This window comes from Neopsephotus bourkii, unplaced genomic scaffold (assembly GCF_033783945.1).
Source record: "Neopsephotus bourkii isolate Nb327-2 ecotype Australia unplaced genomic scaffold, CSIRO-AGI_Nbou_v1 NB_1634, whole genome shotgun sequence".
Lineage (NCBI taxonomy): Eukaryota > Metazoa > Chordata > Aves > Psittaciformes > Psittacidae > Neopsephotus > Neopsephotus bourkii.
The window spans coordinates 4756161-4774337 of record NW_026902109.1 but is presented as its reverse complement, the minus strand read 5'-3'; the positions used below and the strand labels follow the sequence as shown (position 1 = coordinate 4774337).

General features: G+C 37.7%; 1 protein-coding gene across 4 annotated transcripts in view; it reads right to left on the bottom strand.

Moving 5' to 3' along the window:
• Positions 1-18177, bottom strand: part of CTNNA3 (catenin alpha 3) — a 739429-nt gene that overhangs the window by 696053 nt on the left and 25199 nt on the right. For all 4 annotated transcript variants that reach the window (XM_061373990.1, XM_061373992.1, XM_061373991.1 and 1 more), the window contains exons 4-5: positions 14311-14477; positions 4889-5008 (exon numbers count right to left, since the gene is read on the bottom strand). In XM_061373990.1, coding sequence (XP_061229974.1) covers positions 4889-5008; positions 14311-14477 — 287 coding nt within the window. The remainder of the gene's footprint in view (positions 1-4888; positions 5009-14310; positions 14478-18177) is intronic.

Sequence of the window (18177 nt, the reverse complement as noted above, 5' to 3'; positions counted from 1 at the left end):
AGGCAACAGTCTCTTTTGAAAACTTGTCTCCAATTTCTGGAGTAGAACACTTTCATGAACAAATCTCATCCTGTACTGGTTTTGGCTGGGATGGGGTTAGTTTTCTTCATAGTTGATGTTATGGAGCTATGTTTTAGATTTGTGCTGGAAACAGTGTTGACAATTCAGGGATATTTTTATTACTGCTCAGCGGTGCTTACACAGAGCCAAGGTCTTTTCTGCTTCTTGCCCCATCCCATTAGGAAGAAGGCTGGAGGTGCACAACAGCTGATCCTAGCCAACCAAAGGGCTGCCCCATACCACGTAACTTCATGTTTAGCACATAAAGCTGGGGAGAAATCAAGGAAAGGAACAGCATTCAGAGTTATGATGTTTCATCTTCCCAAGTAACCATTATGCCTGATGAAGCTCTGGTTTGCTGGAGATGGCTGAACACCTGCCTTCTGATGGGCAGTAGTGAATGAATTCCTTGTTTTGCTTTGTTTGCATGCATGGCTTTTGCTTTACTTATTAAACTGTTTTTATCTCAACCCACAGTTTTTTTCACTTTTAATCTTCCAAAGCTCTCCTCCATTCCACCAGAGGGGAGTGACCAAGCAGCTGTGTGGCGCGTAGCTGCCAGCTGGGGTTAAACCACAACACAGGCTCAACACAATGCCATTTTAAAAGCAAAGTGAACAATTGAAGATAGAGAATAAAAATGCACTTATTCCATTTTAACAAAGAGAAATACAATTGGACCGTAGAAACAAGTCTTAATTTTGGAATTAAGACTTTGAAAATGTAAATTTGACCTGTATGATCATGAAGACAACTGCAATACTGATAACATGGACTGCTCTGAAGTAAAACAGGTTAAGGACTCTGTTTCATCCCCTGGAAGCATCATTTCCCATAAACAAAATCAATTACTGTGTGCCCCATAAGTATCTTTGATAGAGACCTCAACTCCTTCAGTTTCTAAAGCAACTTCTCAAATCATTTCTAGATACAACAATTATCAGGAAGCAATCCTAAAACTATTTTAAAATGGAATAACCAAAATGTTGTCACATAGATTCAGTCCTTTAACACACAATTACCTTGAGGGCAAACAATCAAAATCAAATTAGTAAACCTTAAATTAACATAACTTTACAGTAGGATACTGCTTTTGTGTGTGTTCACATACTAAAGTTCTGTTGTCAACTATTAGATTACCACACTGCTGGAGAATTCTAGGCAAAACCTAAGTATCTTCACATTACAGCCAGTACTGCTACAGGCATCCTGTAACCACTGTTAACACTAAGTTAAAACTAAGAACAGCAGTTTCACTTTGACATGTGCTAAATACCACTGAATATGGTTATAATTCCATGTTTATTGTAGCCATACCCAACACTCCTGAAATGACTTTACAGTAAGATCACTATAATGAATGGCCTTAAACAAGTACTGTTTCAGCTGAACATATATACATGGTTATATATAAGACAACTTCCCTTCAATAGAAATAGTGTCCTAGATAATAAAAACGGAAATGTACACCTGCTACAGAATCCCAAGAAGTGTTGGGATAGATAGGCATCTATCACTGAATTTCCTCTTATCCCAAGGTGCTTTACTATTTTGTCCTATGTCATTTCACCTCTAAATATTCATTTTGCAGTGTTCATATTTAGGTTCATACAAAATAATGTTCAATGTAAAGCTTACTTAACATTTATCAACATCTGCAAGGGATCGGCCTACATTCCACTATTGAGTATAAATGTTTTATTTGTATTTTATCTTCACCTGGCCCAAGTTAAACATACTTTCAACTAAGTTGGCTAATAAACCATCTCTCTCAGGAAAGTATGGGAAGTCTGTAAAGATCGAAATGTGTGTTCCACTAACCAACAGTAAGAAGGAAAGCTCTGACATGCAGCAATATATTTGGGAGCAAGTTTGAATATGGTGAGAGTTCACAGACAGCAACAGTAACTAGATTGGGCATACAGATGCAATTCAATACTTCATATTTTATTTGAGACACAGAATGGTGAAGAGCATCATTCAGGCTTCTTGACTGTAATAGATGTCATCGACACAGTTCATAGAATCATAGGGTTCATAGAATAGTTAGGGTTGGAAAGGACCTTAAGATTATCTAGCTCCAACCCCCCTGCCATGGGCAGAGACACCTCGCACTGAACCATGCTGTCCAAGGCTCCATCCAACCTGGCCTTGAACACTGTCAGGGATAGAGCATTCACAACTTCCTTGGGCAACCCATTCCAGTGCCTCAACACCCTCACAGTAAAGAACTTCTTCCTTGTATCTAACCTGAACTTCCCCTGTTAAGTTTGAACCCATTACCCCTTGTGCTATCACTACAGTCCCTAATGAAGGGTCCCTCCTCAGCATCCTTATAGCCCCCCTTCTTCACAACATTTTGAAGTCTCCAACTCCAAACACTTCCCATCTTCCTCCTTCGTACCAAAGAATTTAGCCACCCTGACAAGTTCCATGCCAGCTTATACATACAGTCAGCCTATTTGCAAAATTAGAATCTGAAAGCTCTTTGAGGTCTGACCAAAATATGCTAACAGCTTTGGGGGTTTTGTATAAAGAAAGCCAGAACTAAATTCTTGACCTTGCTGCACATTCTAAAGAGACATTTCTGGTGGCAATCTGCTGGCTATCTAAAAACTCAAGACCTTCTGCCCCATTCTGAAAACTGCCAGTTAAAAATTACTTAATGTGAACCATCATCCCAAACATGCTTGTCTCTTGTATACTTCTACCACTTACAGAAGTTTGGTCCATATTTATAAATCAGAGTCATGTGGGCCATTTTAAACTTCCTTTAAAAAGCACAGTTTTAATTTCTCATATGCCCTGTAAACTTTATCACTGAATAATCACATTGCTATATTGCACTTTGTATCTCTTGTCTAAAAAATAAGGACAGAAGCAGATACCCGTATTTCATTCAAAAGCAGTATTTATTACTGTGACTACATAAAACACTTTACCATTAATGGATTCACATGCATATTGTATACAATCGTCTGTCCCCAAATAGATGGGTGTGACTCAACATTTTGCCAGTGGGGCTATGAATACACCCTTAATCTATTAAGAGTTCATGTAAGTTGTTATCAATTAAATGCACACACTCCACAAACTCATATACAAATGTCACAGACTCAAGATAGATTCAATCTCTATCCAGACCTGTGATTTTTACACAGTAAACCAAATCTTAACCTTTTCACAGAAAAAAAAAATCACTTTCTTTCCAAAGGACAACACAATTAAAAGCATCTTTTATAATAAATAGATATGGCAGCTTTTCAAATCCCTCGCTGCAGATTCTCCAGCAAGCTCTATTGAGATGAAACTCTCAGTAGCAAAACCAGCTAAAATACTACTGAAGAAAAGTAGGAAGTGATATTACACTTAATACACCTTTAGTGCCTCCAAATGCAAAAGCTTCTGCCAACACAGTCAAACAGCAGAAGCAGCATGGGGAGCTATATGGTCTGACATTAAATAAGGATGTTCAGATTCTCCAAATGGCTTGAAAGTGCAAAGTATTGAAATGGGAAGAGAAGACATGACAACAGGAAAAAAGATGCCCTGCTCAAGGTGAAATGAAGTATGTTATTGAAGCATATACAGAGTATGCTAGAAAACCAGATATATATCACTTTAAATAACTTGGAATTTTGCAGAGTCCTGAGTGGGAATTCAGACTAGAGAAAATTAGCCCAAATAAAGTGCAATGATAACCTAAGAAGTAATTATAGAATTTACACTTCCCTGGTTTAGAAATATTCTCCAAGCCCTTTCAGATGTGACATTATTATGTTTGACACAATTATGAGACCAGATAACATAACCACACATTAGTTGCCTGTTAAAACATTGTCTTTTGGTTGCTGGCAGCCCAATGTCAAAGGGCACAAAGAACTATGCTTAGAGCTACCAGAGTTAACATCTCCCACCACAATGAAACTCACCCAAGCCAATTGTTTCCTGACCTGCCTATCTCAATAATCAAATATTCATGTGTTCAGATACCATCTGTCCCTGAGCCCTTTCCTAGGTTTTAACTATCTAATCAATTACCTGATAGAAATAACTGTGAGCTGCTTCCAAGCAAAAAGACACGTTTGACAACACTGACACCAAGTGACAGAACTCAGAAAAATAAAAACCGAAACAACCCCCACATAGAAATGTTCAGAGTATTTCATCAATTCTCTGAAAGAGGCAAGGTGTCTTTTTAACAAGAACACAAAGTGAAGACCTATTATAAAAGATGACTTTTTCACAGAAGCCACACATAAGTCACAGGTCCAACATTAAATATATGCTAATTCTATTTCACCTTGACCTTGCAAGCACAAGTCAAAGACCACATACACTTGAGTTTATGCAATCTAGCCTCAAATTCATTTCTAAAGAAGAAAAAAACCAGTGGTTTGCATACATGGTTAACATCTGATTCTATTAGTTTGCATGGACTTAGTTAATTTTTCAAGTAAAAAAAAAATCCGAACAGTACTCTTATGCTCTTTAATTGGAAAAAAACCAAACCAAACCAAAAAAAAAAAACCAAAAACCAAAAACCAACCAAACAAAAAAACCCACCAAAACATGTTAATTCAAAGCTTAATAGTCTGCCAAGTCTCACTTAGTTGCTTTACCTCTCTGCTGACAAATCAAAAAAATGCAGTTCAATATTATATGCATTAAGTAGAACTGTCACCCCTCCTACTAGCTTACCCGCTGACATTACAAGAACCATAAACCCTACTCACAGAACAATAACTCTACAAACACATCAGTTTTCCCACCCACCATGTTTATGCACAGTATTCTATGTCTTTCTACCAAGCTTCCATGTTCTTACCTGCTGACGCCTGTGTGCCAAATAATCAAGATTTTCCAGATCTTTTCGAAACTTCTGGTAGATTTTCTGTAGATTAGATCTACTGGATAAATTTCTTAAAGATTCAAATGTTCTTTGAAACTGTGATGGTAAAAAATAAAATAAAATAAACAATTCACACAGTTGCTGTATTTCCTGCTCCATTAGGACTTTATTCTACTAAATACTCATGTTACGGAGCTGTGTCACCTCTTGTGTATACTACCTTCCAGGCATTCCCACAATTCTGTTTTGAAATCAATCCCAAAATTTAAAGCATACTACAAATGTCCTGCTTAATTAAATTAAATCCTCTAATTTGATAGCTTAGACTTGCATAAGACAAAATACTAGCAATCAACACAATCTCTAAAGGTTAGTTCTTTTTCTATGCCATGTTACAGGATGAAAAAAAAAGCGCCAAGCCTTTTTTAAAAAAAAAAAAAATTAACTAATAAAAGCACATGCAACTTTATAAAGGCCATGAACTCCTCATTCTCTCATGCACAACAGTAGATCTTACATATAACAGGGTACTCCTTGTCAAGTTAATTTGCTTCAGAGTAATTTGCCAGATACTGACCTTGGGCAATGTGCTCAAATTCTGTATGAAAGCTGTGACATTAATTATACTCCATTACAGATCTTACTTCTAAATTTAAAACTTCTTTTATGCATACACTATTATTAAAAATAGTACTGGTATTTTTCAAAGAGATGAACACCACTAACCCAGCTTTAGAGATCTGTAACAGAAAGGCTAAGATTTGTGCAAAAGGAGAATGGGAGTTACAGCTCCTTTGCCACCTTCAGGAAATCATGAACCTTCTCCTCTGACTTTCTCTGTTTTCCCATCTATAAATATTCTTCTTCACCTCATAAGCATGTTGACAGCTGCAAAGCTGTAAGTAGTTCAGAATTATTATCACAGTGATTACCACCAGAACCAAGTCCATAAATGCTTATTTACACTGATATAATCTTGAAGAACTACATGTCTTCTGAATGCATCCAAAATATTGCCTTAGCTTACCTCAGTTACAGGCCCTGTAGATGATGCACGTACTGTAAGCTTGCATATGGTACTGATGTCTAGGCAGTGAGGCAAAAGACCAAAAGAAATGGACTACTTTCCAGTCAGTTCTGAAAACCAAGTACTTCACTAGTAACTACAGTTCACATTTCTCTAATCCTACTGAACTGAGAAAACGAGCCATAGGAGTAGAAGATTTAAAAAAGAAAGAAACAAAAGAAAAAAGAAACAAAAAATACTTCACTCATCTTCAGTCCTTTTAAAAAGCTGACAAGATATTTGACCACTGCTCCACAGTGTTATGTGTTCTGTGGGCATTTGACTGGACTGAGATCAAGCCCAAGATGTATACAGTGTTGAACAGTCACTACGTAATTCTTCTTCAAGGATAACAATAGAGAGATACATCCTGGATCTTCAGGCAAGTTAGCACTTCTGTTTGCCATGTTGCAGCCTTTATTTCAGTCTCACTGCTCTCATAACCAAGAAGTTAAGGCAGTGTTTATATCTCCTTGTAATTTACCTTACTATACATCATTCAGCACCACAAGAGGTTAGATGGAAACTCACTAGTTGCATTTAAAATGTGTGCTATCAGAAATTAAAAGAAAGCTTTCTCACCCCATTCACTTTATGGAATTTTTTAACAACATGGGTGACAACATAAATGATAAAACAAAAATGCAAGAATCTGTTCTTTTCTGTTTGACTTCATTATCTTTCATTTTTCATAGGGTCTGTTGTTTTCATGTTTTCTCTGCTCCAGAGATGCTCTTAAAGCCCTGATTCAGAATGCTTGTTTTCAGTTTCCCACTCCAGAATAGCCCTCTTAGGTGGAAGCAAATTATTTGCAACATTTGCAAGCATGACTCAAGTACAGTTTAAGCTGACCAAAAGCTATCCATAGTGCTCCCTATATATGTGTGGAAGAAACAGCTCACCATATATCTGTACAAGTTCATTATATACCTTCAGCTCCAAATCATGACACGCCTCTCCAGAAATTACCCCAAAGCTGCTGCCCCTGTAATGGAGTTGAGTAATACAAGGAAAAGGTCTCTAATGATTCCCAAACTCACTAAGCGGACATAAGGTAGCCTTTTCTTTGCGCTCGCTTTTTTGTTTTTTAATCATCAACATGTTAGGCTACAGTAAAGTTGTAGAAGCAGCAGTATCATCCAGCTAAGGATGTACTTAATATCATAGCTTCAACTCTTCCTTTGGCAGGAAGTCTACTAGAAAGCTCACCCACTTCCGTATGTTCTGAAGCAACTTAAACATTAATAATGCATTTAGCTCTATGAAAAGAGATATAAGAACCAGCATGTGAAGATAAGTAAATACAAACCAAATGTGTAATTCTAAGGATAATATACTTCAATAAAATAGATGAGTAATAGTCAGGACATCCACTTGGAAGAAATCTGTCCTTACATACAAGGAAAATCCTTTTTTCTTTTTTTTTTTTCCCTCCATGAAAGTAAATAAACAACCAATTTTAAGAAAATATACACATGCTCTTTTCACTGCCATCAATATGAAATCAGACAAGTATGCCTTGGACGTATAAAGTTTTTCAGAAAACATGTTAAACTTAAGATCACATCTGGACCTTTGTGTGCCATTCTGCTATCAGTGTGAACCACCATTTTGGGGTGAATAGCAAGACTGACACGAGGACATTAAGGTGCATTCATGAAAATTACAACAGAGTGTGGCAGATGGGGGTTATTTTCCTTCACTATTACAACCCATGACTCTTAAAAAGGCAGTGGCTGAGCAGTAGAGAGGAAGGCTGCATATTTATCTGCCCTGCCACTACTAAGGGAAAAGATCTGCTCCTCCTATACTCTGAATTATGCAGACACTCTGAAAGAAATGGGTAACGATCCTCTCTCAAATCTACCAAGCATACTTTGCTCATGGAGACCCTTGTAGAATACTCAGTAGGCCAGGAAACAGTGAAAGACAAGGTGCCTGCAACAAAAACAAAACTAAGAAGTAGAAATTCCCAAAGGAGCTGACCCATACCTAAGTCTTAGATGAGATAGCAAAGAACAGTTTTCAGTGCATGTAAAGACACTGAAGAGTATTGCTGACATATCTGCTGAGAGGTACTGAACTAGAAGACTGAAAGTAAGGCTCTACATTGCAAAGAAGCAAAGATTGGATTTGTTTCCAAACCTTTTCATTTGAGCGTGTTTTTAACCCAGCAATTGTGGTTTTCTCTTGGAAATACAGCCACTATATTTCATTGGTTTTCTTGCGCTCTAGTGAAGTAGGTTTGGGAGCCTTCGTGCTTCATTACTTCAGAGAAATTCTGGAACAGTAGTACCTGAAGCTGGCCAGCTAGGGTCCCTTCAAAGCCATGTGTCCAACAGGCAACGAAAGGATAATGCTCTTTTTTTCAGTGATTCCCATGTTAAGACCAAAAACAGATATTACATAAACAGAACTGCAGTCACTGGGGAGTCTGTTCCTTTGGAATGGTTTGTTAGAAGAGCCATTAAAAATATGACTGCTTCAAGAGAAGCCCTCGGGGTTGGTAAAGCTATGAGTCATTAGGGAGTTACAAAGCAGCAGTCAAGAAGACACACTATACCAAGAACAGAAGTGGACCCAGGTTTCTATTGCACTCAAAATGATAATCGCTTTGAAAAGCCCAAAAATAAGTCTTTAGAAGCTGCTTTTTCTCTGTTGTTTACGGCACATTACAGACTGCCACAGAATTTGCAAAGTTCAATGATAAACACTGTAGCCCTGAATACAAACAACTGCCTTCCACATAACCACATACTGACCTCAGATTAGTAGCAAGAATCCTTTTCTGCTGGTTGATGAGAAAGTAAGTATGAGCATGAACCAAAGGGGATGCCAAATCCTCTCCCAAAGACTCCTGTCATCTCTTCATATTCCTTATTTTCAGAGATCTCTCTCCATGGAAACAATCCATGCCCACCAAAAGAAAGGTGGGAAGAAAGTAGAACTTAATGTGACTACTGACATAAAAGACAATAAAAATGTTTCTATAAATACATTCAAAAAAAGGACCAAAGAGAATGTACATCCTTTATTGGATGTGGCAGGAAACATAGTGACAAAGGATGGGGAAAAGGCTGAGGTACTTAGTGCGCTCTTTGCCTCAGTTTTTAATAGTAAGACCAGTTGTTTTTTGGGGTACCCAGCCCCCCATAATCCAAGGGGTTAGTGACCCACTACACCACTTAAACATGTACAAGTCCATGAGGCCAGATAGGATCCACCCAAAGGTACTGTGGAAGCTAGCAAAAGTGCTCACTGAGGCACTTTCAATCAGCCATTTCTCAGCAATCCTACCTAACTCGGGAGGTCTCAGTTGACTGGAAGTTAGCTAGTGTGATGCCCTTCTATAGGAAGGGCTAGAAGGAGGATCCAGGGAACTACAGGCCTGTCAATCTGACATCAGTGCCAGGAAAGGTTACGGAGAATATAATCTGAAGTGCCATCATGTGACAACCAAGTAATCAGGCTCAGTCAGCATAGGTTTATGAAAGGCAGGTCCTGCTTGACCTACCTGATTTTCCATGACATGACCCACTTAGTGGATGAGGGAAAGGCCATAGATATTGTCTGCCTAGACTTTATTAAAGCCTTTGACACTGTTTTCCACAGCATTCTCCTGGGAAAACTGGCTGCTCATGGCTCAAATGGGTATACCCTTTGCTGGGTTAAAAACTGGCTGGATGGCAAGGCCCAAGAGTGGTGGCAAATGGAATTAACTCCAGTTGGTGGCTGGGCACAAGTGGTGTTCCCCACTGCTCAGTGCTGGGGCCAGTTCTGTTTAATATCCTTATCAGTGGTCTGGACAAGAGAATCAAGTGGACCCTCAGGAAGTTTGCAGATGATAAGTTGGGCAGAAGCATCGATCTGCTTAAAGGTAGGAAAACTCTCCAAAGGAACCTACACAGGCTGGATCAATGGGCTGTGGCCAGTGGTATGAGGTCCAAAAAGGCTCTGTGCCAGGTGCTACACTTAGGACACAACATAAATGAAGACTACAGGCTTGAGGAAAAGCAGCCAGAAAGTTGCCCAGCAGAAAAGGACCTGGTGGTATTGGTCAACATCCAGCTGAATATGAGCCAGCAGTGTATCCAGGTGGCCAAGAAGGCCAACAGCATCCTGGCTTGAACAAAAAATTGTCAGACTACGGAGGTGATTGTCCCCCTGTAGCTGACACTGATGAGGCCACACCTAGCACACTGTTCAGTTTTGGGCCCACTGCTGAAAGAAAAACACTGAGGTGCTGGAGCGTGTCAAAGGAAGGATAATGAAGCTGGTGAACGTTCTAGAGCACTACTCCTATGAGCAGCAGCTGAGGGAATTGGGGTTGTTCAGCCTGGAGAAAAGGAGGTTCAGGGGAGATGCTATTGCTCTCTATAACTACCTGAAAGGAGGTTGTAGTGTAGCTCAAAACATTTTTAATGCTATGAACACTCTGCAGGGAAGGGAAGAATAGACAGCACTATGCCCACAGGTCCCAAGTTCACAAGTTGCTGCTTATCTGCAGCCATTCTATTATTTCTTTTTTTCCTGGCAAGAATTTTAAATAACTGTAAGCAAGCATTTTATAAAGATCACACTGTCTGAGGCATTAATGAAAAATACTGAAGACTAAAACAGTAAATCTACAAGCATGACAAGAAGGGAAAAAAGGCAGATAAAACATGTGGGCTCAGCATGATCTGAAATAGTTTAGAGAAAGACAGACTGCTAATGTGCTTTTGAGTGAAATTCTCAGAATTTGTCACCTTCTTGCTGTTCTCTCCTGATCAATAAATTCCAGCAATTCCATTAGTCTGTTAATTCACTTAATTAAATAATATGGAGCATTACTAACCATAGTGAATGAGGCTGGTAATACAGGTCTGAAACAGTGCAATAAATGCAATAGCCCTTTGATTACATTTTTTACAACTTTTTTTTTTTAATTAGATACCTCAATCTCTAAGATTAGTACAGAAACTCAGATACAGCTATTTATTTAAATTCTTCCCCATTAAAAAAAAAATATTGAGTTGTTTCAAGGAGGAACACCCTTTTCATCACTGTGATGTACTTTTTTTCTTAGTCAGCTCCAAAACGAACTTGCTGTTTGCACCATACCATCATAAACCAGCCAAATTCTCTTTATCGGTGAAATTTCAGAAAGGTCTAACCTAATCTTCACAAAAGCATGGTTTTGGACATTTGGAGCTAAATTCCTGCCAAGTTCATCAAATTCCTCCAAAGAGACCGACCTGTTATTTGTAGTTCAAAACTTGCATTTCAGGTTTTTTGTGACAAAAATGTTTTTATTTTCAGCATTTTACTCTTTTACATGAAGATTTTATTACACAGAAGTCAAAACCAGTCCAAAGTCTAAGTAAAATATACAGAAAACACCACTCATACACTACATAAACTGGAAGGGGGTAGCTGACATTCCTCCTTTTTTCTAGATACACTTAAAATGGCAGATGTGACAGGTAAGACTAGACAAGACTTTATAGGACAGCTAAGTCATATTGTCATTGTTTCCTTTCTATTTTTATTCACAGATTACAGACAAAATTAAAGTTTAATGATCCAGACTACATTCTACCAGTACATGTATGGTTTCAAACATTTTGAAAGTCAGTGCTGGAATTAACCAGCTTTACTGAGTGAGCAAGACTAAAAACCTTCATCAGGCTCTGATAAATGGGTTTGAAAAATATATAAATAGATCATTCTCCATTAAATATTTCCGTATCAAACAAAAACTGACTAGTACTCTACAGAGTTCTTTGATGATGCTGGACAACTTTGTTTCATTTCATACATAAAACCAGAAAAAAAAAATCCTTGGTTAGAATTTTCATTTCATTTATTCTCCTATTACTTCTTTTTTTCAGTTTCAAAAATTAATTTTGGCTCAGTTCTTTAAATGTCTCCATTTTATTTTATGAGAATTATAGAGATTAGAGTTATGGAAATAAAGGGCAATGAAATTTCTCATCTCTTAAATGATTCGTAAAGCTGTAACATCCATGTCTGTGAAGAGAATAGGCTAGATGCATTAAACTTTTAAATCAAAGAAAAACTGCTCATGACTTTTAAAAAGACTTGATCTTAAGTCATATGATCATGCAAACATTAAGACTATTAAAGCTAATACAGCAAAGACAAGGTCTATTTTCTACGCTGCATCCACTGTATGAATACAGTCTTTTTGGCAGAGCAATTCCACATTGAAGAAAAACTGAATTCCTAAGGGAGTTATAAAGTATTATTAAAGGTAAGGACTTCAAAAAGAGCAAAATTGAGACTCATTAAAATACTTAATCGCATTTAAATCTGGCTCAGGCATGAGCAAATGTTGTTATAAATTGAAAGATGTTCAGGAGCATATGTTCAAAGTATTCTAAGTTGATTTCCTGATTAGGTATCAATAAAAAAAGATACCAATACCACTGGTAGCCAGGGCAGAGACTAAATAAACATGGAAAGTGTACCACCTTTCTCCAGGGACTAGGGTGAGCCTTTTTACATAGATATTTTGGAGAGTGTTATGCCTCACTCATTTATTCTAAGAGTTAATTAAAGAATTCAGTTGTCATTCTTATTCAGAGAATTAAATTAAAGTCTGAAGAAGAACAAGAAAACTTAATTGCACTCTTTGCAGTGTTGGAGTTTTTTCTAAATATGCTTTTCATTTTCAAATGGAAAAAATGAAGTGAATTATACAGTTGTTTAGAAACACTGAAACTCTAAGGAAAACTACCCATTTTATGTCTCTCATGTAAAACATACTGAAAACATTTTAGAAGGGTGCATCTAGGATTATGAAAATGAATATGCAAAACTGTAATAGGCTACCAATGAAAAAGATCATAATTTAAGAAATTTTCCACAAATGGTGCAAGAGCAGTCCACTCCTCTTAGAGCTGACAAATTTCATATATATGTAACAAAACAGAAGTTTCTGCAAGTCAGAGCTCGTTTAGCTTGTACTGCATCTCCAGCAATTGCCAACATTTGATGTTTCAAACACAGCACTGAAACCCACATAACATTGTTTTATGATAAAACACTGTTACTACTGTGAGTGGGAGCTAGATTTTCATTCCTCTGTCCTTATCAAACTGAACTTGCTTCAACAGGGTCCCCTTTAAGTGAGGAGGTTCTCTTGTGGCATGAGGCATTATTAGAGGTGGCACCGATTATTCACCTCTATCCTGAAACATTAAATCAGTCAATGAAACTTAGAATTTTTATCATTTTTATCACATTACTAAAGATGCTAGGAGGAAAAAAAAATACAACAACAAAAAAAATAAACCAATTTCTTGCTCTTCCCAGCAAAGACGGACTGAATGGAGTAAGGAGCCAGAGAAGAAATGTCAACAAACACATTTCTGTGGTCAGACACATGATCACATAATGCTTGAAAGGTTAAAATCACACTGTTCAAAAAAGGAAAGAAGCTTGCTCACACGGGACACTACAGCTGACATTAAAGGAACTTGAATTTATGTAGACAGGAAAGTATGTTGATGTTGAGCAAAAGAAGTGTGGACATTTTGCCTAATTCAGCAATAGCGACAAAATCACTGGTTAGTTTTATATGAGAATAGAATGAAGCCATCCCTTCTGTATAAAGAGAGCCAGGTGGAAAAAAAAAGGTGATGCAAAACACAACACTTACAATATGCTTCCAAAATACATTATTCCTTTGAGTAAAAAAAAAAAAAATAATAAGTGTCTTTTAGAGAGGATTTTCTACTGCACAATTTTTAAATCTTTGCCAGCATTAGGGCTTTCTAGTCTTCCATCTGCAGTGTACAAATATATAGCTGGAGTTGGGGGTTGCTACAGGCCTCTCTCACACATCTTTCCTCTCTCCTTCTAGTTGATGTCTTCCACAAAATTACTTAAATAGACATAGGTCCTTACCTACTCAGTTCTTTCCCTTGTAAACATCCACATAAAATTCCACCTTCAAGATTCCCTACAAATAAATTATTCCCTACTACTGCCACAGATACCAAGACTTCATGCATGAAAAGCTATGCAGCAATAAAGTAATAAAATAGGAAATGAGAAATCAAAAGAATTTAAAATACAACTGTATGGATAACCATCCGTTTCCCCAGATCAAATATGTTCAGTTAGAAGACTTCTTGTTTTCTTTTTTTTTTGGTATGTTCTACAAATCTCACCTAGAATCTATACTTCTACCAATTGCCAAAGTGTTATGTGCATGAGATCTGCAACCCCAAGGCACAAAATAGAAGAATTTTCAATGCAGAAAGAACAATGATCAGGCACTTCTCTGCCTAAAGGGACCCCAAGTTAAGTCAAATTTACTCACCACAGTTAAATGTTCCAGTAAGTATGCCACATCAACCATGTCCGCCAGAATTAGAAGCCTTGTGACAGCTGTAAGCAGACATCGTGCTGCTTGGACAACAGCTTGCCTCTTAGGCAGATAGCAGGGATCACTGGTAAATGCCTCTGCTGATACCTTTAAGGCTTGACCTGCAAAATGAAGACATAAATTCCCTTAGACTACATCACAACAGTGAGGTTGCCATGCCTTGAAATGAAGGTCAATTATTACAGATCATGCAGAATGCTCCACATTTTGAATTATGTCCCCGTCCTGCTCTTCTGAATCATTTAATTCTGAAATAATTCCTTTGGCAATCACACTGTTTCTCTTCACTGTACACAATGAGGCCAGGAGTGCTTTGTTAAACTTTTCCAGTCACTGCTTTTTATATTACTATATACTTTGCTGACCTTGCTATTAAATAATTGCTGGTTACAGAAGGGAATCAAATTTTCTCATTATAAATATAAGTTAATGGAATGAACATCTCATACACTTAAACATAGGACTGACATAAAATATGTGAAATCTATGCAGTGGAGCTAGTAACAGTGCCAGCAGACAACAATATATTGCTCTGAAACATGAAGTTTTGCAAATGAAATTTAACAGCGAGAACAATGACAAACACCTAAGTTTCCTTTCAGCAGTACAACACCTAGACTGAGGAAAAAAAATGCCATCACACACTTCTAAAAGCATTTTGAAGTCTATTATCACCTGAAGAGCTTTGCTAGTGATGGCACAACCTTGAGAGAAATCACTCCATGCAGAACAGCACTGGAAAAGTCTTGTTTTCAGCACAAACTGATTAAAAACAAAACATTTGACCCATTAAACTAACAGCTTGGAAACCAAAGACTGATCAAGAGTCACAAAAATGAATACTTTCAGCTGTGCTAAAATTAGGAAACATCATCGTATGTACTTTGTATAAATCATGTACTAACCAGTAACTACTGCAAATTTAGATACACATACAAAAATAAGGGATTTCCTGTAATTACACAGATACAGACTTTCATGTGCTCCCTCAATCGGAATTGAATGAGAACTATTCAACTGCACCAGTTTGCCTGACTGGTTCTATGTGTGACTTCATTTCTCAAGACTTGGAGACAAAACAAGTTTTACTGCTCTTAATAGAAACTGCATTTGAGACAAATACTGAGCAAAGGCTACAGAAATAAACCTATTAATTACTTCAAAGTCCTTATACGAGCACCTGAGATAATACCGGCCTGATTCTCAGAACACTGGATACTTCCAACATGCTGAAACTCATCTGTTTTACAGTAACACCCATCTTTAATAGTGCTGTTTGGTTCTCTCTTGGATTTGTTAGTCTCTGTGCAAATCACGTACCTTAAGTACATGCTTAGCAAACTCCATAAATAAATAAAAATCATACCAAACTGAGATCAGGTTCCAGCACCTGTTATATCATAAGCCAGTGAAAATAAAAAATACCAATTTCTTGTGCTCAGGACAGCAAGTTTGAACTTTTCTCTAGTAGTTGGTGAGATAATGCACCACAGCTGAGCATATCACAACAAATAAAACTACAGGAAATTAAAAAAATATCAAATATTAATCAGAATGACCAATGTTTAAGGTTTTTATTTCCCTATCTGCAGTGGACAGAAACACCTCTCCAGGTGAGTACCCCTTCCAGTACTAGAAGTTTCAAATCACTGATTTGAGTCCAGTGAGAGAGTAAATCCTGCTAACATGCATACATATCTTTATATGTAATTCTGAAGGTGACTACTACAAATATTAATAAATTAATAGCAATTTGGTAAGCTTTAGTATGATTTTAAGATGCTAACTCTGGAATTTCCTTGTGCCTTAATAAGAACCTGGGAAATATAATCCATACATACTACCATAAATCTAAAATCCTTGCCCTTTCATTTCTTTCATGAATAGAAACAATCAGCAAAGAATCCAAGAAAAAAAAAAAAAAAGAACAAAAACAAACAAAAAAACACCCTGAAATGAGAAGTTATAAAACTTACGCAAAAAAGACCAAGGAACTTGCAAGATAACTTCGCAAAACTGAGTGAGCCACAGCTCCAAAGCAGCAACAGTCCAGCATTTTCCCATCTGACTGACAATCATCTTGCCAGCCTTACTAGGGTAATAAATACATTAACACTTTGCTCAGTCACTCACTCTTAGCTGTCTACTGAATGCATTAGCCAATAACCAACTACTTTTTATTTTTTAAGTTCAGTAGTTCCTGCTAGTAGTCTCTTTGCACACAATAAAAGGGGTCCAAACAAAACTGGCCAGTAAAGCAGAGCTACAGATTTGGAAGGAACTGGTTGGGAGTAGAAGTTGAAGTACTCAGTTGTGAGAAGCCAGACAGGAGTGAATGGTGAGCCCAGAGAACTGCATGTGCCTTCCAGAAGTCAACGTTGTTGAAGGCTATTGTGCCTTCCGGAAGACAACAGCCATATAATCCATATGGTGGCCTTCAAGCACCTGAGAAATTTTGAAACCTCAAATAGTTTAAATCCTGAAAATAGTACCATTTCAATACTGGTATTTTCTGGGTACTTGAGCTACAAATATGATTAAGGGACTAGTGCACCTCCCATATGTGGAAAGGCCAAAAGAGCTGAGGACAGTTCAGGGTGGAAAGAGAAAGCTCAGAGGGATCTTATCAGTATATATAAATACCTGAAGAAAGGCTCAGAGAAGATGGAGACAGACTGTTCTCAGTGGTATCCAGGACAGGGCAAGAGGCAATGGGCACAAACTGACACACAGGAGGTTTTGGCTGAACATCAGAAAAGTATTTTTTCCACTGTAAGAGTGACTTAGCTGTGGTATAGGCTGACTAGGTAGGCTGTGGAGTCTCCATCCTTGGCAATACTCAAAAGCTGACCGGACATAGTTCTGGGCAGACTGTTGGCCCTGCCTGAGATGGGCAATTGAACCAGATGACCTTCTGAGACCCCTTTCAATCTCAGTGCTTTAGTGACTGAGTGTGTGAGCAAGGACAAGACAGAAGGATGTGAATATGACTAACTCCTTAGAAATAAGTTGGACATAAGCTGCAATGGCTGGATGAAAACTATAAAATCATGACCCTAAAATAGAGGTATGAGATGCAGGCTAGGCAGACAGGAGCTATGAGTACAAGCAGTAGAAAATTACAGCTCCAACAACAACATGATGTTAGAGCTGTCTTAAAATGGAGCACACAGCATGACAGGTTGATGCAATTTTATCCATTTTATTGTAACTCTCATCAAGTGGACGCTCTTCCACAATTACACGTCACAGTTAAACATGGAAAACAGTGCCCTTTTAGTGGCACACAAATAGGGAAGCAGAAAGATGGGAGAATTATTTCAATTATTTTAGACATTCAAATGAGAAGTAATTCAAAGCACCAAAGTCAGGAAATATCGTAACTACATAATTATTGGAAGACAGATACTTCCAAGAATGCCCACTGATTACACACGCACATACACAAAAGGATAAATAAAAACAAAACAAACAAACAAACAAAAAAAAAGAAAACCTATGCTCAGGCATGGGGAAAGATAGAAACACAGTTCCCACGTAATTTTTAAAAAAGTTAGAGGATCCATGCACTATATCCAGCACCAAAAATATCCAAAAACTGTCACTGCAATTCCTTTAAAAACAAAGTAAACTGTAATCCTGTTGGTAAATTTGCTTTTGGTAAATAGCTGACAAAAGGCACACACTTCTGCTGGGCTGCTGGCTGATCGCAGGCAACTTGTCTACACAGACACTTGCAGGAACACCAACTGCAGTCAGTGAGCACCACTTAGAGACAGTGTTCAACATCACACTCTGACA